General features: G+C 48.4%; 1 protein-coding gene across 1 annotated transcript in view; it reads left to right on the top strand.

Moving 5' to 3' along the window:
- EPS8L2 (EPS8 signaling adaptor L2) overlaps nt 1–26,691 on the top strand; it is a 65,489-nt gene extending 38,798 nt beyond the window's left edge. The window contains exons 5-21 of the mRNA XM_082318934.1: nt 5,344–5,505; nt 6,408–6,557; nt 6,703–6,782; nt 6,927–7,066; nt 9,271–9,350; nt 9,850–9,976; nt 10,335–10,423; nt 12,753–12,827; nt 13,908–14,056; nt 14,239–14,365; nt 14,757–14,872; nt 18,332–18,443; nt 19,543–19,650; nt 21,149–21,290; nt 22,812–22,995; nt 23,897–24,029; nt 24,372–26,691. Of these exons, the coding sequence (XP_082175060.1) occupies nt 5,344–5,505; nt 6,408–6,557; nt 6,703–6,782; nt 6,927–7,066; nt 9,271–9,350; nt 9,850–9,976; nt 10,335–10,423; nt 12,753–12,827; nt 13,908–14,056; nt 14,239–14,365; nt 14,757–14,872; nt 18,332–18,443; nt 19,543–19,650; nt 21,149–21,290; nt 22,812–22,995; nt 23,897–24,029; nt 24,372–24,443 (2,046 nt within the window). The 3' untranslated portion in view covers nt 24,444–26,691. The remainder of the gene's footprint in view (nt 1–5,343; nt 5,506–6,407; nt 6,558–6,702; nt 6,783–6,926; nt 7,067–9,270; nt 9,351–9,849; nt 9,977–10,334; nt 10,424–12,752; nt 12,828–13,907; nt 14,057–14,238; nt 14,366–14,756; nt 14,873–18,331; nt 18,444–19,542; nt 19,651–21,148; nt 21,291–22,811; nt 22,996–23,896; nt 24,030–24,371) is intronic.
- Nucleotides 26,692–27,872: the final 1,181 nt, after the last annotated feature.

Raw genomic sequence — 27,872 nt, 5'->3', positions numbered from 1 at the left:
CAAAGAGGAGCTGGGAACCTTCTTATAATAAGCAAGCGTCGCTGTTCACACCCTGGGAGAGGCAAACAGCAAAGCTGCTTGAAACCTCCTATTTCTTTTCTCCGGTTCCTGGCCCCGGCTGCCTGTAGATGAACTTGGTCTCCTGAACTTCCCACCCCGCTGGGTGCACTCCCTATTTCTAGCTCCCGGACTGTAGGACACACTTGCAGAGTTAGCCATCCGCTGTAATTTCCCTCCTTCAGCTGCACTCCCCACGGTCCTGCCAGCCTGGACCCGGGGACTGAGACCACACAAGTCCTCTCAATCACATCTAACACGCTACTGGGGTCACCTGGGCTTCTCACCCCATTCCTTTGAGCACAAAAGGGTAGGAAAGTAAAGAGCATGTGTAGGTGGAGCACAGGAATTTCTCTACCACAGACACTCTGAGGAGATAAACTAAAGGACTATGAGAGCTGCACAAGCCCTGAGACAACTCCTCTCCCAAGACCAGCCCCACTCCTTCCTACGAGTCAGAGGTTTCAGGCTGGACCAGATCCCTCTCCCTTCTCTTCTCTCCTCTTACACATGGCCTGCTCTGCCTAAAATCAATACCAGCTCTCCTGCCACCTTTTATTTCTCTGCTGCTCCTCTCCAACTGGGTGCTTTGGAGAGCAGCACTTGTTCCATTACGGTACGGCATTATTTCAAAGTCCGAGGGAACGGACTCTGGTATAGCTCATAGATCCTCCCACGAGGCTACGAACAGCTTTCCATCGTCCAGCTCTGAATCATGCTCAAATCCTATGACAAAGCCGGGTCCAGACTTTGATGGCTTCTCCCACGTTGTGTGACACAGGCCATCCCTGACCATTTAACTGTCCCTCCCTCGGATCCCAGACGTTTCTTTGAACTGAAGAGTGGGAGGGACACCCACATTAGACAGACTGCTTTGGGGATGGGGAGAGAGACAGAGACCGGTCACCGCTTCTGCATGCCCAGTGTGCTGACCTGCACCAAAGGCTTGGAAGTTCCTGGCTTGTCCCCTTTCCCTTGCTGGGCTACACCTAGGACCAGTGTCTGGGAACACTTTGAGGTCAGCAGCTCCGTCCTCTGGCTATGAGGTGTGACATGTGCTTGGGAGGCCACTGTCTCAGGGACTTGCTGTGGAGCCAGCCGGACCCAGTTGTTCAGCCCGACCCTTGGTGTCATTACAGCCTGCAGATGGGAAATGGTTGACGAGAAGGGAGGACAAAAATGATCCTTAAAGAATATGAAGTTGGTTTAATTACATATGGACCTCTTTTCTACTTTAAATTTAAATTGAAAATGGCATATGAAACCATCATTTATCAAAAATTTATTTCCTTTCTGAATAATCAAGATTCAGCAAATTAAAGTGTTGAGTAATTGACAAGAGGAGAATGGGGTAAAAAAAGATGTTAAAAAGACAAGGGAAATTCTGTACAAGGAAACAGCGAACGGAGAAGCTGTTGTCCTTTTTTCCTCCTTGACATTTGAAGGAGTAGTGGGAGCTGTTGTCCTTCTCATCACCCCATGCTTCAAACCCTCCTTGATCAGCACAGACAGACAGGTTAAAAACAGGGTTCCCGTGGTGGTTACAGAACTCATCTGCCCAGAGACCACATCGACCATCACCTTTCAGCTCTCCCTCAGCTACCGTGTCCTCTCAAGTAATTCAAAACCCTTCAACCACGACAGGCAGTAAGCCAAATTCATCTCCCAGCGTCACAGACACCCACTTCAAAAAGAGGAGCCAGCCCGGCCGTCCCGGGCCCGGCGATTCCTGGAATACAACACGCCGGCACAGGCCGGTGGCCTCCGTGCCACAGGAGCGGAGGGGCCCGCCTGAGGCTGGACCACTCATCGCTGAAAATGGCAAGGCGAGAAAGGGTGATATTTAGTAGGCAGGGCCTCTCTTCTCTAGTTTAAGACCTCAGTCCAGCAGAGAGCTTAAGTACACAGACATAAAGGAGCCTGTTCAGTTGCTTAAAAATGAAATTTAGACTTTTAAAAACGCTTGTTTGGAAAGAGGCCCTGGTTTCCATCAGAGAAAGCAACTTGAAGGCCAGCTGCCCCATCGATGGCCCTGCCAACCATCCCCATCAGTGACTCCGACCCAATAAAGTCACCCATGGAAGCAGAGAAGGGACTTTAAACAGTGACACGTATGTGAATTCTTCGTTAATTATCCCATATGCCACCCATTTGCGAGCCTCTGCCTTGAACTTCGACCAAGGCAAACAGGATCTCAGTGGCAGGCAGTAAGGTAGGAAGAGGTTTCCTCACAAGAGGCATTTTACACCCTCTGAAGTCATCTATAAGCTGATCAAAGTTTAAGAGTGGACGGAGTCATTGCCCATTCTTAGAAAAGCTACGATATTTGAATATCCGTCTGGATGAAAAGGGGTTTTAATGAGATAGATCAAAGACAGCAGCAAGTTTCTCTCCCTCTCACTCCACCAGTATTTAAAGAAAAAAATATTCTAATGAGTCCGAGTTAGACAAGTAGCCTTCCCCTCCATGAAAATTAACTTACTTAACAGTAAACAACAAAGGAATTTATGAAGATTATAAACCTGGCAGTTAAAATAATAGAACAGATAAGAATGCCCGTCATAAGATATAAACCGATTCTCTTCGCTGCTCAGAAAGCAGAGGGCTTGTCACCTCCGCACAAATAATATTGACTTTGCGAATACCTTTTCGTGCACTATTTTACAATTGCAGTAACATACACCCGAGCATGTTTTTCAGATCTGATTGCATGGCTAATCTCAGTTCTCAGCTCAAATACCTGCCCGGCGTTTTATTTAGACAGTGCCTCACCCAATACCTTTGCTTTACGAACACAGGATTGGGTCTTACACTCCGCAGCGTTTATCCTCTTCTCTGCTCTTTCCAGTCTTTGTGAATTATCCAACAACCACCTTAACAACAAATCGGTCACCACAAATCCTCTCCGCCCCTAATTCCCACCATTGACCACTGCGTTTAAAAGACTCAGCCCTTTCTGCCCGTCAGGGCCACCAGTACTTTAAATCGGAGCCTTTCCCCCTGCATCCACCTTCTCTGGAGCCGACTGCAACAACGGTTCTTTGCCTGTGCTTCCACACGACCATCCAAGGCTCCGTGCTCGGAGCACACGGATGCTCCTCGGGTCCACCTGGTCTGTAGCAGACCCCAACATTCACAGCCTCCCCAAGGTCCCTCCGTAACGTGTTTCCACTGCGGGACAGTGCTGGTTGCCTCCCTGGTGCTGGAGCAGGGTCAGCTTTTGCTGCCTCTTAGTCTGCTTCCCGCTTGGCATCTCCCTGGGCTTTTACAGGTAAAAAAGGACTTTCTTCCCAAGCGACTCGCTCATCCCCCTCCGTTCCCCGCTGAGGCACATGCTGATTGTGGACACTACCCGCTGGGGTATTTAATTCACTCATGAGCTGAGACTGCTACTGGGAACAGACAGATTTTCCCCCAGCCCTTTCTCCTTCTCATGTTTTGCAGCTCTTGCTTGCTAGCCTTCTGGGGCAAAGACTGTCTTTTTGTGCCATGCCACCCCTTGGCCCCTGACACCGTAGCAAAGAATCAGCACCAGAAAGAAACTGCTTGAACCCTAAAAAGGTTATGTCTGATCACTGGGAGAAGGCACAAAGACAAGGGATCACAACCTGTCGTTTACCCTAATGCTACGGAGTAGGGGAAGCAGGGCGAGAGAGTTGTGCTGGTAGATGGGCTATCGATATTCCAGGGAAGAGAGAAGGAGCTGGGACCTGGCCTGATAAGCCTCCTGGCAGCAGGCCCTCGGACTAGCTGTGGCACAGATGCAGTGGTCAGGCCTGTGACTTGCCCATCCGAAAACCTCCTGCCTTTCTCTCCTGGAGAAAGTTGGTTACGAGAGGGAAAAGCTTCAGCCGCTTTCCCAGTCGGGCATGTTCTCCTTCCCTTCTCACCAGGAGCACAGCAGGGCAGCAGAGGGAACAAGGTGAAACGGGACCATTTCCTTTTCCTTCCTGAATTTTTTTTCCCGTCCCCTGTTGTCACCTGAACACGTGGCCTGGCTGTGCTGTCACTCGCACAGGGACAACCGCGCAGAAAACAGCCCGGCTGTTCTGAGCAGGCAAGGCTGCCGGCTTCTCCTGCCCTGCAGGCCCCTCTGCTGGCAGAGGCACCTTCTCCCCAGCCACAGAGAGCAGCGCTTGCTCTCCATGCCTGCTGAGCAGCGCGGAGATAAATAAATTACCTGGATTTCTGGAGTGGCCTTCACCTGCTGCTGGCGGGGGGCACACGCACCATTTGTATGCAACACATTTCTCCCTTCTTTGTAAATACGAGTGCCAAGTGCAGGGCTTGGACCGGCACACGCTTCAGGACGCAGGGCAGGGATGGGAAAGGAGGCGAGCGCGGTCGTGTCTGGGATGTTACCACCCTACCCGAGCAGCTCCCGGCCCGAGAGCGCGCACAAGGTGGCACGAGAGGGGAGGCCAGCACGGAAGCCAGGCTGGCAGTGGGAAGAGCCCTGGGCTGGGTTTATAGGACAGGGGGAGGGAAGGAGGAAAACCAGGGTAATCTAGCAAAGCCACAGTGCAGGACAGAGCCAAGGAGCAAAAAATCCCTTCTTACACACAGCGACGCCAATTTTCAGTACCATGAGGGCTGATTTGGGTACTTTTTTGGGGAAGGTAACATGAGGGGATTGAAGGGCTGGTGCAGAGTCAGCCGCCGGGTTCGGAGCTGCCTTGCAGACCGGGTAGCTTCGCAGCGCAGCAGCTCTCTGGTGCAGCCCGTTGAATTACCCGGGGCAGGGGACCGGGCCAAAGCCCATACATTGCATGGATCCCACCTTGACAGAGGACTAACGTTTGCCCATGGCTTGTGTGAGCTCTTTGCCTGGCACAAATTCCACGCAGGGAGATCTGCTACGTGAGACAAGCAAAACGCAAGTGCTTTTAGCTTGGCAAGCAAAACTTAACTAACATATTTAAACTTCCAAGCCAGTTTCAGAAAAGCCAGGGGACTAACTCGTGTGTACAAAGCATTTGCAAATGCGCGCTGCTGGACGGGGGCCAGAGCTGCTAGAATTGACATATGATGAGATAAATATGCAAGTGGTGAAACTCGTTATGAAAACCCTTGCTACATTATGAAACCCTAATCTTTCACCACTACAGACAGGCTGGTACTAACAACCAGAACATACACTGTCTGCAGCAACTCTTTCATGCCTGTGCTCTAAAGAGCGGAAAAACAGTAGCTCAAGCCTTTAGAGATGGTTTCACCACTGATTTACGATACACACACCATCAAAGCTTTTTCACCTCTTTTCTCCTCTTTTCCTCCCAACTTCAGCACTTGGCCACGTTCATCATGGACAAGAGCGAGTCCATCGTGACGGTGGACGACGCTATTCGAAAACTCATCTTGCTCAACTCGAAAGAGAAGATCTGGACGCAGGAGATGCTGCTGCAAGTGAACGACAAGTCCATCCGCCTGCTGGACTGCGAGTCGCAGGTACCCAGAGCCCCGCGAGAGCTGCGCGCAGGCCGACGCGTGGGCTGCAGCGCGTGCCCTTCCCGCCCTGCCTGGGAGGGCCGTTTCTAAGGAACCCAAACTAGGGCGAATCGCTACCAAAATCCACTCCTGGGTGCGCGGGGCCTGGCTGACTCTAATTCAAAGGGCAGGAAGGTGTGGGATGATTTATTCACAGCTCCAGAGCACAGGTACTCCAGGTGAAAGATACCTTGCTCCAGGCCAACAGTAAAACTGCTTTCTGTGGGAGTGATGCAGACTTACAGGTCCGCAGAGATCTGCGTAAAGCACAAGCAGAGAGGGAAGGACATATTACTTGCATTAAAATAACACGCAGGATCACCTGCCCGAGAATGTGCACCATTTTGACAGGTGACACGTGTACAGGCACACAGAGCACCTAATCTGAGGGGAAAGAGCAGCCATATAGTGGGAGAGGAATGGCGCTGCCCTGATTTTAGCAATGAGAAACTAAAGAATATTAGCCCAAGGTCATCGAAGGAGACAGTGGGAGCACAGAAAGCATCCTTCCTCCCAGTGCTCTGCTGGGATGCATGACAAGTGCACTGGTACAGGCAGAGCACAGCAAGAAGATGATGGTGAGCAACAAAGCTCAAGTTATTGAAGTCTCACGCTGGGCCCCATATTCAGGACTCCGAGGAGAACAAGGGCTCACCTCTGCCGCCCACCCCTCTCCTGTTCTGCAGTCCCAAGCCACTGTCCCTCTGCAAACCTTGTCACGTATCTTTGAAGAGCCCAGCAAACCGCTGCTGAGAAGCACAAGCTCTGCTAGGTCTCTCTCCTCAAACAGGGATCCCAGGAGTTCGTACACAGGACAGTTCAAGAGCTCCCCATTGCCTGACCCCTTCCTCTTTCTCTTCCAGGAGGAGCTGGAGGACTTCCCTCTGCCGACAGTCCAGCACTGCCAAACGGTGCTGAATCAGATGCGCTACTCCTCCATCCTCCTCCTGGTGTGCCAGGATTCGGAGCAGCACAAACCTGACATCCACTTCTTCAACTGCGACGAGGTGGAGGTGAGCAGAGCCCTCCTTGCTGGTGTGAAACAGAGAACAAAATATGCTCCTCGCTGTCTGCCAGCCCCTTCTTCCTTTGCCCACTTAGAGCCCTCAGTCCTTTCCAAAGCAAAGCCCTTAAAAACATCCCTGTTTTATCTCTGAGGCGGAGATGGTTCACGAGGACATAGAAAGTGCCCTGGCAGACCACAAGCATGGGAAGAAGATACGGCCACAGACACTCAAGTAAGTAGTGCAGGATACAGCTGGGAGTAAAAAAGGAAAAAAACAAAAAAGCACCCCATTTACAGTGGCGCATTCGCACACCAGACTCTCAGAAACAGGATCGGCAGCCACTGACAGGGTTGTTCTGCATTGTTTCCCTTGCAGAGCAAACCAAGAAAAGATCAGGCAGCGACAATCCATCCTCCCACCGCCGCAAGGGCCGGCTCCCATCCCGATCCAGCACGACATGCGAGGCTCAGCGATGAACAGGAACCGGGTGGCACCCCCTTCCCAGCACAATCCAGGTACTGGGAGTGCTCAGCAGGTCTGCCCTGGGGACGGGGGACTGGTTAGCCCAGACAGCCAACCCTCCCGAAATGGCCTGTGGTCATTTCGGGCCCTGTATTGCCCCAGCACAGGGAAGCCCAGTGTTTCTTCACCGTGTTATCATGTAAACACAGACAGGTACCAAAGGTACAACATTTTGTTGCATCTCCGGCTGTGCTTTATAAACACCTAAAAATTGGGCCGCAGCAAACATTTGTACCCACTGGGCTAGCAGTAGGCATCTTCTGCTCAACAACAGCTCAATAAATCAAAACACCTGGAAACTCCTTGTGACGACACCTGTATTTTGGGGATACCGAAATTCCCAAAAGAGGTGAAAGCCCCTCAGAAAACTGAGCCATCACACGAAGCTCGGACCAGGCACTGGTGGTCTTAAGACGTACAGACAAGACAGACCTGGTCAGAAAGGCAAATTCCTGGCTCTGCTGACTTCACAGGAGCCAAGATTTCACCCTCAGAAATCAAGTGGTTTGCATGAATTCTCCTAGAGTTGAGTGTGGAAATGCAGATCTGAACGCACCTCTCTCGTGCGAATCTAAAATCTTATTCCAAAACCATCCTGACTTCAGCCCGTTTGAGCTGGCTTGAGAAAACTTGTATTTCTTTTTGGAGAAAAGCCCAAAATTTCTTTTGAGCTTTGAGCTGCTTCTCTGACAAAAGCTCAAATTGATTAAAATGACAACCAAACTGTAAGCCTTTCTTATCACTGCCTGTTGTACCACCTTCTCTTAGGATTAACTTCTAGGTTCAAGGAAAACACGTAATCAGGATACTGTAAGAAACTCCAAACACCAGCTGAGGAGAGAAAACACTCGTTTCCCGAGGATGGGATCCGAAGCCGAGCAGCTGCTCTGGCCTCCTGAACGGAGAGCCTATTTCAGGGCCAGTTCTGCATAATGAAAATAAGATCTATATTTCAGAGCTGGACCACGTATAAACATCTATATCCTGATGCACAGCAGTTTTTAATGAAATGGCCACCCTTAACTCTGCCCTTCCCAGGATGCTCAGCACAACGCTTTCAGTCCGTTCCTTACATCAGCAGAGCCGGGCATTTACCCAGGCAGGATTTCTGGATCTGAGAACACAGAGCCTGGCACGAAAGCAGGTTGACAGAAGAGAGCCTTGAATGATGCCTGTTTGCTGAGCTCGCCTCTCCTTTGAAACACGCCTTATTGCTTTTTCTACAAAACCTGTCAAAACTAATCACCTCGTCTTAACACTTAAAGTTGACGTACATTTTTCACGGTCCTTTGCCAAAACCGCCTCCCCAGTTCTCCCGCGTTATATACCCTGCTGTCCCAACACCTGCGATGCCAGCCCTCTCAACCCCACTTCACTCAGCTGACACGTTACTCTTTTCACAAAAGGCCACCCGAGCAATTCTTCGTGCCGAAATATCACCCCTCACTGAGTGCCTGTCGGCTGGGAGCTGGGAGGTGCCTGTGTTCAGGCATTTTTTTGGATCAGGATTTTTTTTTTTTTTTTAATGCCCATTAAAAACACTTGAGAGAGAGACTGCATATGAGTTTGTACAAAAATGCTGATTTGTGCATGGGCCTGCCTAAACATCAGTCATGCAGAATTCCTGGCACGCTGTTTTCTAGGCAAGTGACAGCTGCATTCACTTTCAGGTCTTATTTCTTCTTTCTCAGCTACTGTTCAGTTAAACTGGTCCTCTGGGACAAGGGAGGCTCCTGCGGAGCGCTGGAGGTTAGGAGAGAGAGTGGGAGTTAATCTAATCGCACTTTACGTACACGTGGAGCGCTCTGCGATGCGCGCGGCGGCTCCTCAGCTGCTCTGCGGGCGTAAGTCAGCTTGGATGCATCAAAGGCAAAGGAGTTAGTGACTCGCGGCACCTGGGGACCGGGGCTTGCAGGTCTCTGCCCGTAGCCGACAGCTGGATGCTCTTCGTGATTCATTCACTGCTTATATTTGAAAACAGGCAGCGTATCAACACAGAGGGCAGGTGCTGTGACCTTGGAAGATTTAATCGGCAACTTTGATCACCTCCTCCTCTTTGTGATCTCCTGAGGTGCTCTCATAACCCGGAATAAACCACCACGCTGGGAGTTACCATCCCACGGGTTCCTGCATTTAATGGAGCCTATTTTCAGCCTCTCATAGTAAATATCTTTTTCTCTCCCTCCCTTGTTTGCAGACTATGAACGACGAGGCTCCGGCTCTCAAGACCACGAAGAATCCCGAGCTGTCTTAGCACAGAAGATTGAAAAAGAAACGGTTGGTAACAGGAACAGTGCACAGTCAACAGGGAGGAGAGAGAGAAGAGAGGAAGGAAGCAAGGGGCTCCTCCACGAGCAGACATTTTATGCATAGTCTAGTCATTGTTAAACTGATATCTACCGGTCATAAATACAAGGTGAACAACAGCAAAGCTCCATCGCTGGGTCGGTAACAATCTCCTTTGACCTGAGGTAGCTCTGCTGATTTCAGAAGGGCTGCTCCTCCCCAGCCCGCAGTCCGGTTTTGGGGCTGTTTTCCAGACTTCCATTAGCAGGGCTCGCTTGTCACACTGCTAAGTACAGCACACAACCAGGCCCAGCTTTGTGTTTGGAAAGTGATGAATTCAGCTTAATTTCATGCCTGGATTCCCCATTCCTGTGCATTCTTCCAGGAAATGAAGCAGGCACAGCGCGGCACGCTCTGGGATTCGGGCTTCCCAGCTGCGTGCAGCCTGGGCGCTCTTTCACCTTGGTTTGTTGCGTTTCTGTCCTCACAGCAAATCCTGAACTGCACTCTGGATGACATTGAAGTGTTTGTGGCCAGGCTTCAGAAGGCTGCAGAGGCATTCAAACAGCTCAACCAAAGGAAGAAAGGGAAGAAGAACAAGAAGAAAGGGCCAGCAGGTACAGTGCAACAGCTAGAACAAACGGGGAACCCGGGGGCACGGATGAAGGTTGGGAGGAGACCTCAGCGTACACCCCAGCAGGGCCAGGCTGACGCAGCAGCATGGCTATGGACCCAACAGCAGCTACACCAGTTTGGAAGGTGCCGCTGGTCTGTGGGGACCTCTTGTAGAGCCCATAGAGCCTAGTGAAGCCTCCAACACAGAGAAAGACTTTGGGGCTTCTTGAACCCTTGAGTTTTAGCAGTTCTAGTCTCAGCACCCTTTATTGCTGCATCTTCTGCTTGACAGCAAGATGAAACTTTCCTGAAAAGGGATGCTCTAATTAAAGTGTTTTTCTCTCCACCTTCTCATAAAAGAGGGCATGCTGACTCTTCGAGCAAGACCCCCAAGTGAGGCCGAGTTCATCGACTGCTTCCAGAAAACCAAACTGGCTTTTAACCTCTTGGTAAGACACGGAGGGTATTTTCATCCCATGCAGTGACAGGGCTTTTTCCCCATATATCACAGTAGTAAGCATTTAAAGTGAAATTTGAACCAAAAACACGATCAAGGGACAAAGGTGTAAATTCCAGATTCTTCAGAATCCAGAACAAACACTGTGTCAGGCTTGTGCAGGTCTCTTGGGCCAAGCTGTTAGACTGAAACTAGAAACGTAAAGTCCAGGATGGGACTGAGCAGCCAGGGGCCTTGCAATGCCTGGATCTCTTTTCAGATACAGTCCTGACTTGAAGCATTTGCGAAGCCGTGAGCTTAGAGAGCCAAGAACTGCCGTGCCCACCTTGCTGATAGCTGTGCTAAGGCTTACACAGACATCCCCACCTTGATATTCGCTTCTGCTTGTGGCCTTTAAAAGGCTGGGTAGTTTTCCGAGAGCTGTAGTCCTTGTTATCCTTACAAGGCATAAAACGGAGGACTGCAAATGTTAAAAAAAGAAAAAAAAGTCTTATCTACTTTAAATTGTTCTCATCCAATTCTGCCTACAGAGCAGCTGTGAAGCTGCCTCAGCCAGGGGCCTGGGAGGGCTCTGGTTAACCATAACTGATGTCCCTCACTGCCCCAGGATTCCTGGCTCCTCCTCTCTTTAGCCCCTGGAGGAGCTGCCCTCTTCAAAAGGGGATGAAAAGCAGGAGCATAAAGATGTTCCCAGTGCTGCCAGCTCCGCTTAGTGAAGTTTGAGACACCAGGAGGGTAATGAGCCAGAAGGAAATTCTGTCAGTTCTGACCAAACTTGCCCAGCGAACACAGCCTAACAAGATCCTTCCTGAGAAGTTATTAGTAAGGAAACCACAGAGACTGTAAACAACCTTAATGCAGGACACCAAGCTCCAACCTTTTCTTTTAGAAGCAAATATGCGTAATTTTTGCCTGCTCAGGACCAGAACCGAGTCTTGGAGGTGGCAGTCCTGGCCAGCAACCGCTGCTCTCGCACAAACCGATCAGGCGCCCCGCTACGGCTGTGCCACAGCGGGACGTTAGCTTCCCTGAAGCAGCAGCTGAGGATTCTCCAAGCATAAAGAAATTCCAGCCTGGCTGTTGCATCCCAGCCCTTTCGGACCGCTGACACAGCTGAGATAAATACAGTGGAGTCAGCGTGGTCAGCCAAACCCTGTCACCGCACAGGTCTGCGCTGGCGTTAGTGTCCTACGCTGGCCACTGGCAATCAGGCGGTGCAGCCACAAGCGCCCATCGCGGGCTGCGGATCTCTGCAAATCCTCTGGCACGCAGCCCCCGAGCTCAGCGCCGCTGCTGCTGCCCCGTCAGCAGCGTGGGAGTTCACACCTAGGAAACCCATTCACGTGCCCGAGCTCTCCCTGCGGCCGGGCCCTGGGCTTTGCTGCCTGTGTACCCACAAACGCACGACGAGCAGCTGCTCTCCGGGCAAGAAGCCGGGGGCAAGCAAGGAGGAGAGCGGGGAATCAGTGGAGGAGCACTGCCACGTCTGCCCCAGCGCCGCTGTCACGTGCCACGTGGCTGCGACGTCCCTGGAAGTGCCATTTCATTTAGTCACCTTGTTGCCAGCAGTTATTTCACACTTTCCACTCCACATTAATGTTTAATCACCAGCATTGAAAATGCCTTGCATTTCGGTAGGGAGGAGGGAGTCTGTTTCCCACTGCAGCAATGCCAGCAGCACACGACACAAGAAAGAGCTGAAAGGAAGCACAGACTGAAGGGGTTTCTCACCACAGCTTAGCTGATTGCTGTAAATGAAACGCAGTTCTTACAGTAAAGTAATCCTAAGCATTTGCTCCTCCATCCCACCACAGTCTGCTCCAAATACCACGCATTTCAGTGGCCAGGGTAGCCCTAGGCGCTGCAGCCAAGACCTTGGTGGAGATTTTTTCTTGTCAGCAATTTGCCAAGGGACCCCACAAAACACTTGCCCTGCGGGAACCAGTGGGATTTTCAACTTTGCAAGAGTCAGAAGCAATAGACCTGGCCCTTCTTCACTAAGACTTTCAAAATAAGCCAAGGTTTTCTGCTTCTGCTCAAAGTAGCTTCAAAGGGACCGCTTTTAACAGAGTAGGTACTCCACCCCTCCTGAAATTCAACGCCCTTAGAAATGGGCACAAAATACAAATGATCTAAAACTGAATGATTCCTGCTGCCCGATCACTTACTGTTCTTCCCTGGTTTCAAGTGCACTGTGGAAAGTTTCCTTACTTTTCAGGCTGCGTTATTAACTGTAGCAAACATCAGCCAGCAACAATCCCTCCAGAAAAGAGAAGGCAAAATCGGGTTAGGATTAAACTGGGTTTCTTTTCCCTTTTCAGGCCAAACTGAGAAAGCACATCCAGAACCCCAGCGCTTCAGAGTTGGTGCATTTCCTATTTGGGCCGCTGGAACTGGTAAACCGAGTTTGCAGGGAAACCTGTGAATCAACTTTTTATTTCTAATGTTGCTTTTGCACTTAGAGGCAGCTAGATAACGCAGGAGAGTTAGAAGACTGCTCACAACTGGCTAAAGCTTTCTCAGTAAAGTCTAGAAGCAACAAAGCCAGTGTTTCTGGCCTCTGATCTGATTTCCAGCTTGAACTAAATACACAAACGCTAGCAAATATGAATCTTTCCACCTCATTAACAAAGACTTACTGCGAACAAAAGCGTAAGCCACCTATGCTTCCCATCGGGAATCTGCCTGATCTCACCTGCACGCAAACATGGCTCAATATTTGCACTGAAAATAGGAAGCAGAAATCCTAACTTGAAAAAGAAGCCAGAAGGGACACAGAAATACCAAATGGTTTTCCATCTTTTAAAGTGCCAGCTTCCACTTTATCCTGGATATATCCTGTCTCTAACAATGGATAATTTTTAGATTATACCTTGCTTTGACTCCAATAGAAAAATTCTTGTGTTCCTCTGAACCGACCAGTCTTCTTCAAAGATTTAGGTTGATGTTTCTTGAGACAACTGAGCTGACTAAGGATTAGCTGCTGCCAACAGGAGCCAGGCCATCCCTTGTCACGAAGGCTTGCCCTCTGGCTTTCATTTTATACCTTGGACAACTGAGTCAGGAACTATTTGCCTTGTCTATTTGCCTTTTCTTAACGAAATCTGCCCATCGAGTACTATCAGTGCAGTGCCAGGGTAATACGGGGACGCTGAGGGAATACAGCATCCCTTTTAGGTAGCAGCAAACCATTAATTTAGTTCATCTGTGTTGTGAAACCTCACCCTTACATATGAAGGCACAGAGGAGAACTTTGGAAGTGCAAGTCTAATGTGAATTAGCCTGGGTTTAGACGTACTCACCATGGAGGGTACGTTGGCTTCCTCTGGAGGGGGCAGGCACAGAGACTCCAAAGGATCCGAGCTACTGATTTTTCTGTCTTTGATTTCTGTTCCTTTATGCATGTGCGCTGGTTCGATATTTTGAATGTTTCCTGCAAAATCTCTCACTTTTGTGTGTGTTTGTGTATAACCCAGATCATCAGTAGCTGTGGTGGCCCTGAGCTTGCCAGGTCTGTCCTCAGCCCGCTTCTTTCTAAAGACGCCACAGATTTCCTCAGAGGACACCTGACACCAAAAGAGATAAACCTCTGGGATTCCCTGGGAGAGACATGGACCAGATCCAGGTGAGGACAGAGCTGCCATCTCACCAGCTTCCCCAAGCTCTTGAGAAAGGCAGGCAGGACGCTTGATTTTATAGCCGAGTCAGAGGGTCGGGGATGCCCTGATGCCCCTGCTTCTCCCTGACACGCTTTCAGAGACCTGTTCCTTGTGACTCTCACCACATATTCCCCACTTCATGTCCTAGAGGTGAATGGCCCCGAGAAGCAAACATCCCCACCTACATCCCCAAATTTCGCAATGGCTGGGAACCACCCATAGAAATCTTCCGCGGAGCTCCCTGGGAAATAGACATCGGACACTTGCAAGAAGAGGTTAGTCCTGTGCCCCCGGTCATCCTCTCTTCTCTTCCCTCTCCCTCCCCCTTTTTCAGAGTGAGAGATGGATCTGCAGAGCTTGCGGTGGTGTGTAACAAGTAGTCGGCTCAAAACTCAGTTGGATCTGGTCACTCCAGTTAAATATGGAAAGAAAATAAGGCCAGAAAAGGGCAGCAATAATCAGCCTCAGCTCCTGATCAAAGGAAGTAAGATACTATTCCGTAACGGAGCCCCATGGATGCAGGTCTGCCTGAAGAACATTTCTTTGGTGTGCACCTCATCGTGACCAAAAGCTTCCAGGCCATGATTCACCTACCACTGACTCTCCTTTTCTCTGATACGGCTTTCCCCTTTCCTGGTAACACTGACTTCATTTTTACCTTTCCAGCTATCATCAGCCAACGGATACCCTTACCGTAACTCCTCATTCAAGCGCGGCCAGACCTCCGATCAGACACAAGCCGTGGATGCCTTCAAACAGAACGTAACTCAGCACGTAAATAGGTAACGTATCAGCACCACCCTGGCCACGGCTCCCACCGTGTGACCTCATAAGCGCCCGCCGCAACATATCACGACGCCAGAATGTTTCGGCATCCTGGTAGATAACTCTCTGCCATTATTAATTCAGACTTGTTAACAAGATCAAGAGAACTCAAAGATCAGACAAGGGATTATTCATGTAAACGCCGTCTGCTTTTTAATCACCAGCAGGTCTACAAGGAAATGGGTTACATGTGTTTTCCACCACAAGAGCCAAAATATTGACTGACTTCGTTAGTCAATCAGTATGTCTTGTTTCCTAACAGCAGCCCACCAAAGCGACGTTAAGGATCATGCGCAAAGATACCGCGCTGCCCTTTTGTTCTTATTATTATTGTCTTAAGACAACTCTTCTTAATGAGATAAATCCAGAAAATGGGGGAAAAACCTCCCCTTTCTTCACAAGTCTTGGGAAGTTCAGGTCCCAACCCAGAACCAACCAGGCCACCCCTATGCCTCAGGCTCTTTTCCAAGGGAAAGACGGCTCTTTCATAATCTAACCCAACGCTCTGCCCCACTGCTGGTTTTCTATTCCCAGTTACTCAGTGGTACAAAGTCTTTATCAAAGTACTTCTGGTTCAAAGTTTAGAGGCTTTTCATCTGCTTGCTTGTTTACATAGGCTTACGTCTGAAATTTTCCCAAGATCTCCGAGTTTCAACAAACTCTTCCCAAATTGCAAATTAGTTCTCTGCCGTACTCTGCTTTGCAGTGATTTGACATGAAGTTACCAACTTCAAATCTTTAAAGACTGGAAGTCCAGACCCAGCAAAGCACTTAACTATGCACTTTTCTGTGGACAGCTCTGAACAGGGAAAAAAAACTTCAAGCCGGACTGTTTTTTCATGGTTTTATGTTCTAATCTGAAAGATTTATAAGCTCTACTACTACAAAAAAAGTTCAAATTCACAGCAAAATACCTTAAATCCAATGATATCAGCAAAATAACTTATTCTTCCCATTCACCCCATCAAAGGTCCTGGTGGGACCACAAAATGGTACAGACACAGTGTTGAGTAGGGAAAGAATTACGGTAACAAATTCTCTTCTCCAATTCCATTTTTCCCAGTGAGGTTATGAAAAATAAGGAGAACTTAATTTACATGAGAACATTTAAGTCTATCTTTAGCAACTGGTAGATAACACACATAAGGAAACATTTTCACCTGTTAGTCTCAGCACAGGCAAACTATAAATAGTAGTATCGAGTCCTGGAATACAAATCAACAGCGTGCCTTTTTACCAAGGTGACCGTGTCCCTGAGACAACACCCAGCCTAACTACAGTGTGGGCTCACGGATGAGGAGATGAGATCTCTCTTCTCCTGGGACAGGCGTTGTATCTTTTTACCTACCTTTCAGACTGTCAACAGCAAGTTTTCCTTAGGGATAACATTTAAGAAAGAAAACCATCAAAGCTAACGGCACTGAAGCAGATGCTAAAATTGAGGATGTGCTTAGACGCCTTCTTCATTCCAGAGCAGACTTCAGCCAAGTCTGCCCAGACGTTGGCCAAGATGACAGACATAGTTCCTGCTGTACTCATGCTTTTTTCGAGGTAGTTTGAACCAGTTTTCTAACCAAGAGACCTTATATTAACAAAAATACCCATGCATCAGTATTATTACTTACACCAGGGCTTTGGGCTGCAGAGAACTGTCATGAAAGCCCCAAGCAATATTACAATAATCGGGAAAAGGTCGCTTGTGTAAAACCTTAGGTGCATGCAAAGTACACATTAGCCTCAAACTCCTCCAGCTGTCACCTCTTCTCTCATGACTCATTTACCTTCTGGAATGCTACAAAAGAAGTAACTTCTACTTAAGTTGGCTTTTCTCCCCCTCCCTGCCTTCAGGGCGCTGCTGGGTACGGCCACCACTCCCCTTCTTGACTGGTGGCTTCAATCGGTCCGAGAGTCTGCTCCAAACTCTTCCCCCGCTGCAGACTTGCAACTCATACATCGCATGTGGCTGTAACTCGACCCAGAGGTGTCCCAAATCAAGCAAGCTAAAGACAGCGCTACAGCTGCAGGCACGATATCGAACCAGGGGTTTCCGCCTCCCTCAGACCACCAGAAGTTATCTAATGAAGACAGTAAAATGAATAAAACTAAGCATAATGGGCTTGCTTTTCAAAGTCAGGTTTTACAGATGCCTCAGAAGCAGTCCAACAAAGAGCCGAGTTTCCACAGATCACAGATTTAACATCACTGACCAAACCCAAGAACTCGGCAATGGAAAAACATCAGGCTAAAAACCATAGCTGCTAGCAGTGCTGGAAGCACTGGCTTCACCGAGTTACACAGAACTTGACATAAACTGGGTGAGAACCAACCCCGTTGGCATGCCCACCGCGAATACAGCGCCTGGGAGTCTTCTGCACCGGGCAGCTGTGCAGGTTGCAAGTCACAAGCAGAAGGATTCACAGAAAGTGCATTAAAGTAGTTTCTACCTGCCCGTATACAACAAAGCAAGACAGTTTTTCCATACTGCAAACATTTTTTTGGAATTAAAAAATAACACTACACCCATCCTAACCAGAGGAGAAACAGATGAGAACTGCAAAATTTTCCTAAGCCAGGCAAAAAAAAAAACCCAAACCTATTAACTATTTCAGTTTGGATCCAAAGGAATCTTTCATTGCACTTTTCCCACCATTTTCCATTTTTGACAATCTAACATATTTATTTTGTCTCTCTCTCTCCAAATGAAAAGTCAGTTCAACATTGAAAGCCGTATATTCTTGCATCAGAAATTCCCAAGCAAAATACTTAAACCCGTTCCTTTGCCCCCCCAAACGTATCGTAGAAGAGAAACACTCGAACTCACTTTTCCTGGGAACCCGCGGAATTCTGTTGCAGTAGCTCAGCGTTCGTTGCCTGATGAAAAAAACACAGATTTCCAGTCAGTTCTACCTACACTCGTTTTCAGTACCCTCTCTCCCAGCACCGGTGCCTGCTTCTCCCCTGCTCCTGCATATGGGGCAGTTGTTTCCACTTATCAGGACACGAGGGTTTCACACTTATTTTTCACAGGAGGTGCAATCAGAGCATTTTGCTTGTGCTTGGTCAGTCTCCCCAGTCCTTGCTGCAGCAAAGCAGCTGCTGACAGGGGAAAAAGTCTTTCCTTCCACCCTGAAAGCAGGAGCCTCACAGTCCCCCAATAAGGCCGCTAACCAAACAACCCTACAGCTTTTTTCTTTTTTTTTTTTTTTTTTGCCTTTTTTTCCTCCCCCAAACACAGGGTGTTTCACTAAAATGAGGGGTGAAAATCTTCTTCAAAATAGAGTAGCAAAGAGGCACAATTGTCTCTCTACCTGCGCTGGCACACAGTCTTCACCACTCCTCTATTGCCAGTGAACCTATGTTCCCCTAGTTATTAGACGGGCCTCCACTAAAACTCCATTTTTTTTTTTCTCCTGCAGGAATTTTGAGGCACAGGGAATGGCTCTGCCGAAGAGATATGCCAAAATCCGCTACGATTTCACCGCGCGAAATGCCAATGAACTCTCAGTGCTTAAGGATGAAATCCTGGAGGTAAGTGGACGCGCTCGGGGAAAAGCTGTGCTCTGCTCCCCCTTCCAGGAACGGGAGAGAGGCCTCCAGATACCGGCAAGTGCCAACTCAATTTTTGCTTGATGTTTTCTGAGCAGTAACACAAAGCTTTGCTCAAATCTAAAGCCTTACTCAAATCTAAAGCCTTACATCTGAGCTGGAGCAGGCTGACTGTATGCATTGGATCATTTGCTCAGCTGAAACCCATCAGTCACATCTTAATTAGCAATAAGGAGGAAGGAAAACAAGTCACTGCAGCACGCTGCTCACCCACTTGCTGGGCCTATGTTCGTTATTACCACTTCCCCCCCCAAAGGAATTATTTTCTATGAAAACATCCTTTTTGATAACCTTTCTCTCACTGCAATACTGTTGGCAGCTGGTAAATGCACGACACGACTTGTTCTACCCACTAACTTTAACAGAGCTACGACTTCAGAAAAAACTTCTGTTCAAAAATGTAGCTAGAACGAGAATCACGTGTGGGTCTTGCCAGCAAAGCTCACCCATTCTGGGAAGATTACTTAAAAAATTTATTTTTTTTTTTTTTAAGTCACAGTTCTGGGTAAAAAACAAGCCTGCTGAAAGGAGCAGGGGGGCAGGAGCAATAGGAACTAGCGCAGCAACGGGCAATCTCCAATCTCCTTGCCACATCATGGTTACGATGCGATCATGTTATGTTATGATGTGACACATGATGAAGTTATATGATAACACTCCAGCATCTTTGGCAGGAGTCACGCTTGGTTTATTCTTTTTAATGCAAAAAGACAACACAAACTCAGTCAGTGGAGAAAAAAAAAAAAAAAGATGGAGAAACAGGCAAATTAAGTAGGAACTATGCGTTCTTCAGCACCCCAGATCTGTTTTCCCCCAGAGATGCTCTCCTGTTCGTCGTTAGTTCTGATGCTCTTCAGGAAAGCCTTCAGTCCTGAATGGCAAATGACTGCAACATCCATTTGCCAGCTCCTGGCCTCAGTGACGTTATTCTGACAACTCCATGTTACCGTGTGGTTTATTTTCACTATATGCCAGAAATCTGATATTCTTACTCGCAAATTTATGTTTTCCCCTCTCTCAGGTGTTGGAAGATAATAAGCAGTGGTGGAAGTTGCTCAACCGGAGCGGGCAGGCTGGTTACGTCCCTTATAATATCCTGGATGTGGTGAAACTGGAAGAGCTCGAACAGGTCTGCAGTCAGGTGATATTTAACTGGTAGCCAGCTGCAGGGCATAATCAGCCTCCAAGAATAATCTTGTAATTAGACCTCCCTGGATTTCTTAGGATGCCGTGCACAAGTCGGGATGAACCCTCACAAGCAGATGAGCCAGGATCCTGGGGATTCCTGAGTCTCCCATGATAAAACTCTCACATTTTGCTGCTGTTTACCTTCCCCAAGCGAGGCCGACCCTTCCCATCCACACGGCAGCCTCATGCTTTCCTGCTGCTCCGAGATGCCAAGCACATTGCCTGCTGCCGACAGTGCCTGGCAGGCAGGGTTATGGCACAGACGAAGGCCGAGTCCTGTGCTACGGGCAGCGGCGTGCGATGCAGCGAGACCCTGGCTCGAAGGGACACCCACCCCGAGCCTGCCACCATGGCTTGTGGTGCCAGAAGCACCAACAGAAAGAGCTCGTGTTGAGGTGTCACCGAAGAGCTGCTGGCTACCGTGGCTTGAAAGAGTTCCACCTTCTGGCAGCGCCTTCCCCCCCCAAACCCTCGCACGTCTCAGCCTATGGATTACCACCTCCTCTGCTGCGAAACCCTGCTGCTTTCAGGGCTGTGCTGTGAACAGGACAAAAGCGCTAACGCAGCCATAAAAGCAAATTTTGCCACCAAAATGCTGAGATTTTTGTTGGGGATTAAAGATAGACAGTTCCCTCATCCAGTTCGGTTCAGCAGCAGGAACAAGTTACTGACTGGAGTGGAGGTAGATAGAAATACTGTCTCAGTAGTAAGTGAATACTGCTCTCAAGCACCTTGCACTGCAAAAATGTGGAGCTGGAGAGCTCTAAATGCCCTAAGGAAGCATGGAATTGCTTCCCCACTTTGGTATTTCAGAGTTTGGGCAAAGCATAAGGTGCCCCAGCAGGCCTCTAGATAAATGCCCTGTTAGTTTAATCAAAATGTCAAAAAACTCTTTCCAGACTGCTCTGGGCACTTGGCAGCAGTCCCACTTAACACCAAGTTACTGCAGCAGTGATGCTTTCGCTTCAAACGGGATTTCTGTTTGTTTTCTCTTCACGTAAAAAACCTTTTGCTTCCCTTGCTCTCCATCTCCAAGGAAGTCCCCTGAGCAGTCATTTCTGCATAGCAGAAGGCTAAAGGGCCGAGTCACGCCTGCGAGAGCAGTCATCCACAGCAGCAGTAAGCAGGCATGAACCACCACTCCTCTCCATGTGACAAGCGTGACGCGTTTTCCAGGGGCGTAAATGCCTTCACGCAGTCTTCCGTCTTTGGCTTAGGTTCTGTTCATTCCCATGAGACCCCAGAAATTAACTTCTTCCATGCAGCTCCACCTGAGGTCACATCAGCCTCAGCTGAGCGGCCCCAGATCAGCACAGGGAGAACACGGCAATTTGTCCCTCAGTTTGCTATCGTGGGTGGGAGGCAAAAAGTCTAACAAAATAAAAAATGGCAAAAAAAATTTCTTACACTTTTTTTTTTTTTTCTTTCTTATCACCTAGTCTAACCAGAGGTACAAAGGAGACCTGAGCCCCAGGGGATATGGACCATCCAGCCCAACTCACAAGTTACCTGCCAGCTACGCTGGGGATAAATGGGGAAGTGAAATGCTATCGCGCAACTCTCCCCAGGACGCCAAAGAACGTAGGTGTCCCACACCGCGCTCCCTTTTACACCGCACGCAGCAGCCTCGGGCAGCCAGAGAGCTTGGCACCGTGGTTTTGCATTTCAGGACTTAATTGAAAAGTTTCTGTGAGCACATGCTTTTGCTTGCTCTCCATCCCCGTGGTTTTCTTTCTTTCTTTACTTTCACCATAATGGTCTGTCTACTGTTTTTGGTTACTCAGAGCTACCCAAGCGTGCGTTCCCTCTCATAAGGCTCTGCACAAGGAGCGACTGCACCTTTTAGTGATAAGCAGTAGACCCACAGTGGTTTTGGAGGAGGTGTACAGGAGGTTCCAGGTAGTACCGTTCAGCTACTGGGGCCTCCTGGCAGCAGGAGCCCTTTTGGGATGACGGAAAGCCCCATAATACAAGCATCGCAGACAAGCATCTCTTAATAACCCTGAGTTATTCTCCACAGTCTTCAGGAGCTTCATGGAAAAAGTGATACTGGATGGTGTGTCACTGGAGTTTTACGAGTGTGCTGCTCACTCCCAGTTCATGCTTCCTGCCACTTCTATTTAGCTGCACAGCAAACGCTGGAGCTCTGAGGACCTGGATCAGCAAATTACTTATTAGAAGCAGCAGAGAGGACTGAAAAGTGGAGGGAGCAGGGCTACAGCTCAAAAACAAGACTCTAATTGTAGGTACTCACACAATTGGCCTTCCACATCAGGGGACAGCGAAGGGGCAATGGGAAGAAAATAAATGGCAGCACAGGGGCACAGAAAAATGGGAACCTCGTTCTCAGAAAGAGATAGTCAGGCCTCCCCGACCTCTGCTGTCTCATGTGGTCTGGGTTTTTTCCCCTCCCTGCCGCTAAGTTTGCAGGGCAATTTCCTTATTTCAATAGCCCGAAGGGAACTAAGGAACTCAAAAACAGGAAGATGACAAACTAAAGCAAAAGCACACCAGCAACACCAGACATCAGGGAAAAGGGACCCTGTCCCTTGTCACCACTTGACAGCACCGGTGGAAGCAAAGACGCTGCCAGAGCAGGTTTTACACCCTTGAGCAAACTTCTGCTAGCTGGTGTTGTGGGGTTTTATGCCCTTTGAATGAGGTGTGATGAACAGGATAGGTTAGCAGCACGAGAAAAGATCGATCCCAATATAAATTTGTATATAAAATAGGTGAAAATATAGGTCCTTGCCAGCACCTGCTGCAGACAGCAGCCATACAGAATGAATGCTTCCCACAGTCTGCTCCAGCAGCCTGCCAGCCTCCAAAACTGTGGCCGTCTCCCTTGACACATTTGTTCCTGACGGAAGTTTGAAGGTCAAAATGTCATTTCTCAACCTATTGCTCTAAAAGCACTCAAGCTTGTTCTTTAAAATACAAAAGTAAGCTCTTTCCTTTGGTGTATTTCCAGAGTTAATAGAAATGCTGAGCCACGTTTTGATCTTCCTTACATTTTCCCTGCAAACACATTAAATTAATAGGATTTGTGACTGACGACTTGATTTCATTCCCCACTCTCTACCTTGTGCCTTGTTTCCCCAGAACTTATTCATCAAATGGACGAGCTGAATGATGAGTTGCTAAAGATGATCACAAACAATAAAATTCAGCCTCCCCAGAGGAATTTCAAAGTGGAAAAGCCTCAGGAAGTTTCTGTGCCCCTCACCTTCGAATCCAGCACTGAAGAAGTCAAAGCTTGGCTGGAGGCAAAGTCATTCAGCAAAGAGTAAGATCTGCTTTACTACCATACGAAATGCTGGTCCGTCATTTAAAAAGGAGTGGGGGAGGCAGCTTGCAACATTTCAACTGGATTACAAGTCACTTGTATTTACTTACAGAGCCTGTGCTGCGAATTAGATTTCAATCATATTAAATCCAGGCTACATAACCAGTACATTCAGAGCCCAAACCTACTCCTTTTCTTTCTTAAACACTATCAAATAAACCTTGTCTTACAGTGCGGTGAAAGACCTAATGAGTAGCTGCACATAAAGGAACGGTCTTGCTTATTCACACAACTCAGCCAAACGCTGCACAACGTCCTACCGCTGGTGCTTGTCTGGCCCCAGTTAGCCAGTTCAGCGTGCTGAACTTAGAGAAAAATAACTGATTAACTAACTAAACCCATGGCCTGAAATGCAAATTTCAGGTGACTGCCTGTCTCTGGAGAAGCTGTCCTAAAGTATCTCTGAGGAAGAGCCGGACCCTCAGCCGGGGCTAGCAAATCTTCCCAGCCACCGGGGAAGGACCAAAAAGCTGCGCGTGGTCAAGGGTTAGGAGTTACAGCTCCCGCTCTGCACAGCGAGCTAAGAGGAGCTCCAGGATCCCTCCCTAAACGTGATGCAACTGGAGTGAAATCACCGCAATACCCACGGGGCTGGGGACACGGTGGATGCCAGGGTGACGCTGGCTTCACCCGCTCCTCGTGGCTCGCTGTCGTCCCCGCCGAGAGCTTGGGTGACCCATCAGCTGCCACCTTGGCACAGCCCCAGGGCCTGGCATGTGATACGGTCCTGGCGCAGGGGCTGCACGTCAGCTGCTCCTAGCCCTTTGGTCTCCGACTCCTCGCCTGTGGCAAGAGGCCACGCATAGCACAGTTATCACCTCCTTGCTTTGTGTCTTCCCAGGACAGTGGAGCACCTCGGCATCCTTACTGGAGCTCAGCTCTTCTCCCTCAACAGAGAGGAGCTGAAGAAAGTGTGTGGTGATGAGGGGAACAGAGTATACAGTAAAATCACGGTGGAGAAAAACCAACTGGAGGTAAGCAGCTTTCTGGACAACTCCTACCTGAATGGGTGCCTGTACCAGCAGTGTCAGATATCCCATTAAACAGACGTTTTGAGAAACACAATTAAAAACAAACAAACAAAACCCACATAACCAAAACAAACCACACCACCTAAAAATGCTGAGCAGTCTTTTAAGCAAAAAGGCCCCAAATCTGTAAGGCAGATCACCCTGTCTCCACTAATGAATCTGCCTTCTTACCGGTATCACTCATCTCTTTGGAACTAGCTCTACTCTTAAAGCATTAGTTAAATATTATAATTTAACTACAGCTTGAAGTTAAAATTCAAACCTCCTGTTTTGTTTCCATTCTAGAAAAGCAGAGGGGAGTCCGAGCTCGAAGAAATCATGAAGCGTCGCCAGGAAAGGATTGATTCCGCTCATTAAAATCTATCATCTGCTTTATTTCAGCTATTAGTCATAGTAGTGCAGAAAAAGGGAATGAAAGCAGTGATCCCCAGTCCAGACAAGAGACAGCAGCGCTCCACTTAGCGGTGTAATTGCCACCAAAGTGACAATGTCTTGAACGCTGTTGATAAGGGTAGACAATAAGACCATGTCCCATTGGGAAAGGTGTTTTAACATTGCATGAAGTATTTTTTTTTTTTTTATAACTATATATTTTATACTGAAATTTTATGTGCATGCGATCAGAGCAGATCAGACTTCACACGTGTCTGAATGTACGACAATGGCTGGATTCAAGCAAAAAAGACCCTGCAAAGCTTTTCTCAGAGAGCCGTACCTGCTCCCACCCCCCTCGCCGGCGTGGCTCGGGAAGAGAGGGCACGGCACACAGCACAGAACAAGCCAGCCTGAATTGTTAGAGTCTGGACCACAGAAATAAGTCTTTTCCCCCTACTTCCCATTTCCTTCTCTGGCAGATAGCCCCTGCAGCCCACTAGCACAGGCCCTGTGAGAGTTCACTGTCCTTTTTCTGTCCCCCCACGTCCCCTGGACGAGGCTAGAATTGCAACACACATTACCTAAGACCGGCTGCTTCCTTAAATACCTGTACCAGTTCGTGCTGCCTTTGAACAGTGGAACTGGGCTTTCATTGTGTAATAACCTGTGACAACTGAAGTGATTTGGACCTGCAAATAGGTGAGCTCAGCCTGATCATCCCTGCTTACACAGAGGCTGGGGCTCAGGGCAGCTGCGCAGCCCTTCACCTCGGCACCGATCCTGTGCCGGGAAGTTGCAGGACTGCCAAAGCCAGGCCTCAAACAAGGAGAAGATAAGCCCCCACCATTTGCTCCCAACCCAGTCACACCCAAAGCCCTTCCCAGGGTGTTCGCCACTCGTCCCCACCTTCAGGTGTTCATTGCAAAGAGTAATCTGAAATGCTTCCTAAATATCTAAAAACCAAAAGCACACTTAGAAAGGCTGTTTTAATACAAAATAAATGGCCATAAGAAAAAAAAACCAATCTAATTTAGTAGAGGCTGTTGTTCTTCACTTCCTGTTTTTCTTAATAATGTTATGTGCATAGGTATATATCTATCTAGTGAAATACCCCTTCGCTCTTACAATCTACAAATAGGGATGAGGAAAAAGTCCCCTTCCCTAGAGACATAATTAAGTGATTATGCACCAATAATTTACTCAAAGTTTTAAAAGCTCAAGCAAGCATATAGTAGATTTCCTGTCCACAGCATCTTTGGCACACGCTGTATTTATATCTATATTTTACTTACAGAGTAACTTGATAGGAATGCAGTAAAGCAAACACATCTACAAGAATTGCTCACAGACGGGGAAGACTCTGTCTTCCCCTCTCATTCACACACCTTCACTTTGGGTGAATGGGCATTCAGGCCCAGGCTCCTCAAAGACTTACACATGCGCTTTCCTTTACGGGCTGTGAATGGTCCCACCTCCTCAAAAGGTTAAGCCTGTGCCTAAGTCTTTGCACAATTTGGGCCTGTCCTTGCGCATTCAATGGAAAAAGCTGTACAGCTGTAAAGCAGCGGCTGGGGAAGACGGGTCTAAATCTGAGCGTACTGACGCACCTCTCAATTTTGGCTTTGTTCTTCCAAAAACGTTTCTAACGGATGATATATTTTCTTAATCTTGAAACAGGACATTGTTAGCACCAGCAGAATTAGGGTGCAGGCAGGGAACTTGCAGAGGAGGATCATGTTTCTAGTCACAACCCTGCTGGCTTGCCACAGCGGCTGGAATTTGCAAAGGGCGCTCACCTGGTCAGGGAGGGATGAAGAGGACAATCCTCCTGAGAAGCCCTGGCTCTGGATTAGGAAGGAGATGGGAAGCAGGCGTGAACACTGGCAAACCATCGGTGTTACGAGGACAGGAGGCTCAATCATTTCTAAAATGAAAATAAAAACAAACGGTGAGCTAGGAAATACGACACCATTCTTGTCTTCGGGTATAAAAGAAAACAAATCACACAATTGTAGTTACTGGGGATTGTAACAGAAGCATACACGACAGTTCTGTACAGCTGGGAGCCACGGGAGCATTTCGTAAAATAAATATATCAGTAGACCTTATTGCAGAAGTCACTTTTAAAAATTTCCATATGACTGAGCTGTGCATCTGTTATATTTGTACTGCCTGCAGATAATGCTATAATGTACTGTACATTAATGTAATTGAACGAAGGATAAAATGATATAACCATGCACTGTATAAGATTTATTAAAATAGTTAAGTTATACTTATAACTCCATCTCTGTCTCTTTCACTTGGATATAAATTAAAGCAACAGGACACAAAAACAGTTGTTAAGGGCTGGCTTTTCCTAACGACTTGTCGCTGTGAGTCTGAGATACACAGCAGAGTATCTGAAACTGTATGTTTCCTTCTGTTTCTGGGGGACGGCCATGCAAAAGGAAGGATGTGACTGCCTTGATAATCATTCACATCTAAAAACAGGGCTAGGTGAAAATCCCACATATGATAGCAATCAAATGCTGGGAAAGCCACCAGCTGAATCCAAAACATCCCCTTTCTCATCACCTTGAAGAACAAATTTCTCTTACTTCTGGTACATGCAACTGAGACAACGCGCCAGCATTTACACACAGATACCGTCCAAGACAACATTTTGCACTGGCAAGCTAAAACCGCCCAACCCTGCTCAATGCCAGCTAATGCAGGGCCGAGAACAAAGAGAAGGGAAGCGATGTAATACGAGGGAGGCTCTCTTATTCCTTGGCAAAGGACGCTGGAGACAATGAGAACACATTTCCTACATAGTCACGGAATTCAAACAGGACTCAAACCTAACCCTTCTTTCCATTATCTTCTCTTTGGGTTGGACAAAGCATGAGAAGGCTGGACAAAGGCATATTCTTGTATATCGGGAAGGGAAATTACTGTGGCAGCTTCCACAATTGGAACAATACAAGACAAAATGAGGGGAGCAGCATGATCTGAAGAGCCTCCGTTTAAAGGCCAAGTGGCAGACTCTGCAACGTTTCCAGCCAAGTCCCACTCCCTATTTCAGAAGCACAGCCACGTTAACAGGATTGCCTTCTCCAGAGCTTAAATGAAGTTCAGTTGACCGACCCGCCCTAGGTACCCAAGAACACGTGCCTTGCTGGGCTGGGGGGCTCTCCCTGGCGCGGCAGCGCAGGCCGCAGCCCTGGCTGCCAAGCTGTGCTGAGCCTTGCCACGGCAGCAAGGGAGGAAACGCACTGCTGAGCTCCCGCAACGGGTTAACGCAGGCGGGGCACGGCTGCGAGTCCTTCCTCGAGGCTGCTGAAGGGGCGAAGGCCTCACCCTCAGCAACCCTCTCGCCGCCATCTTGTGCCACCGGCGGAGCCCTGCCCCGGAGAGGCCCCGCGGGCA

The sequence above is a fragment of the Platalea leucorodia genome (assembly GCF_965183815.1).
Source record: "Platalea leucorodia genome assembly, chromosome: 7".
Taxonomy (NCBI): Eukaryota; Metazoa; Chordata; class Aves; order Pelecaniformes; family Threskiornithidae; genus Platalea; species Platalea leucorodia.
This window is presented reverse-complemented; position numbering and strand designations above follow the sequence as displayed.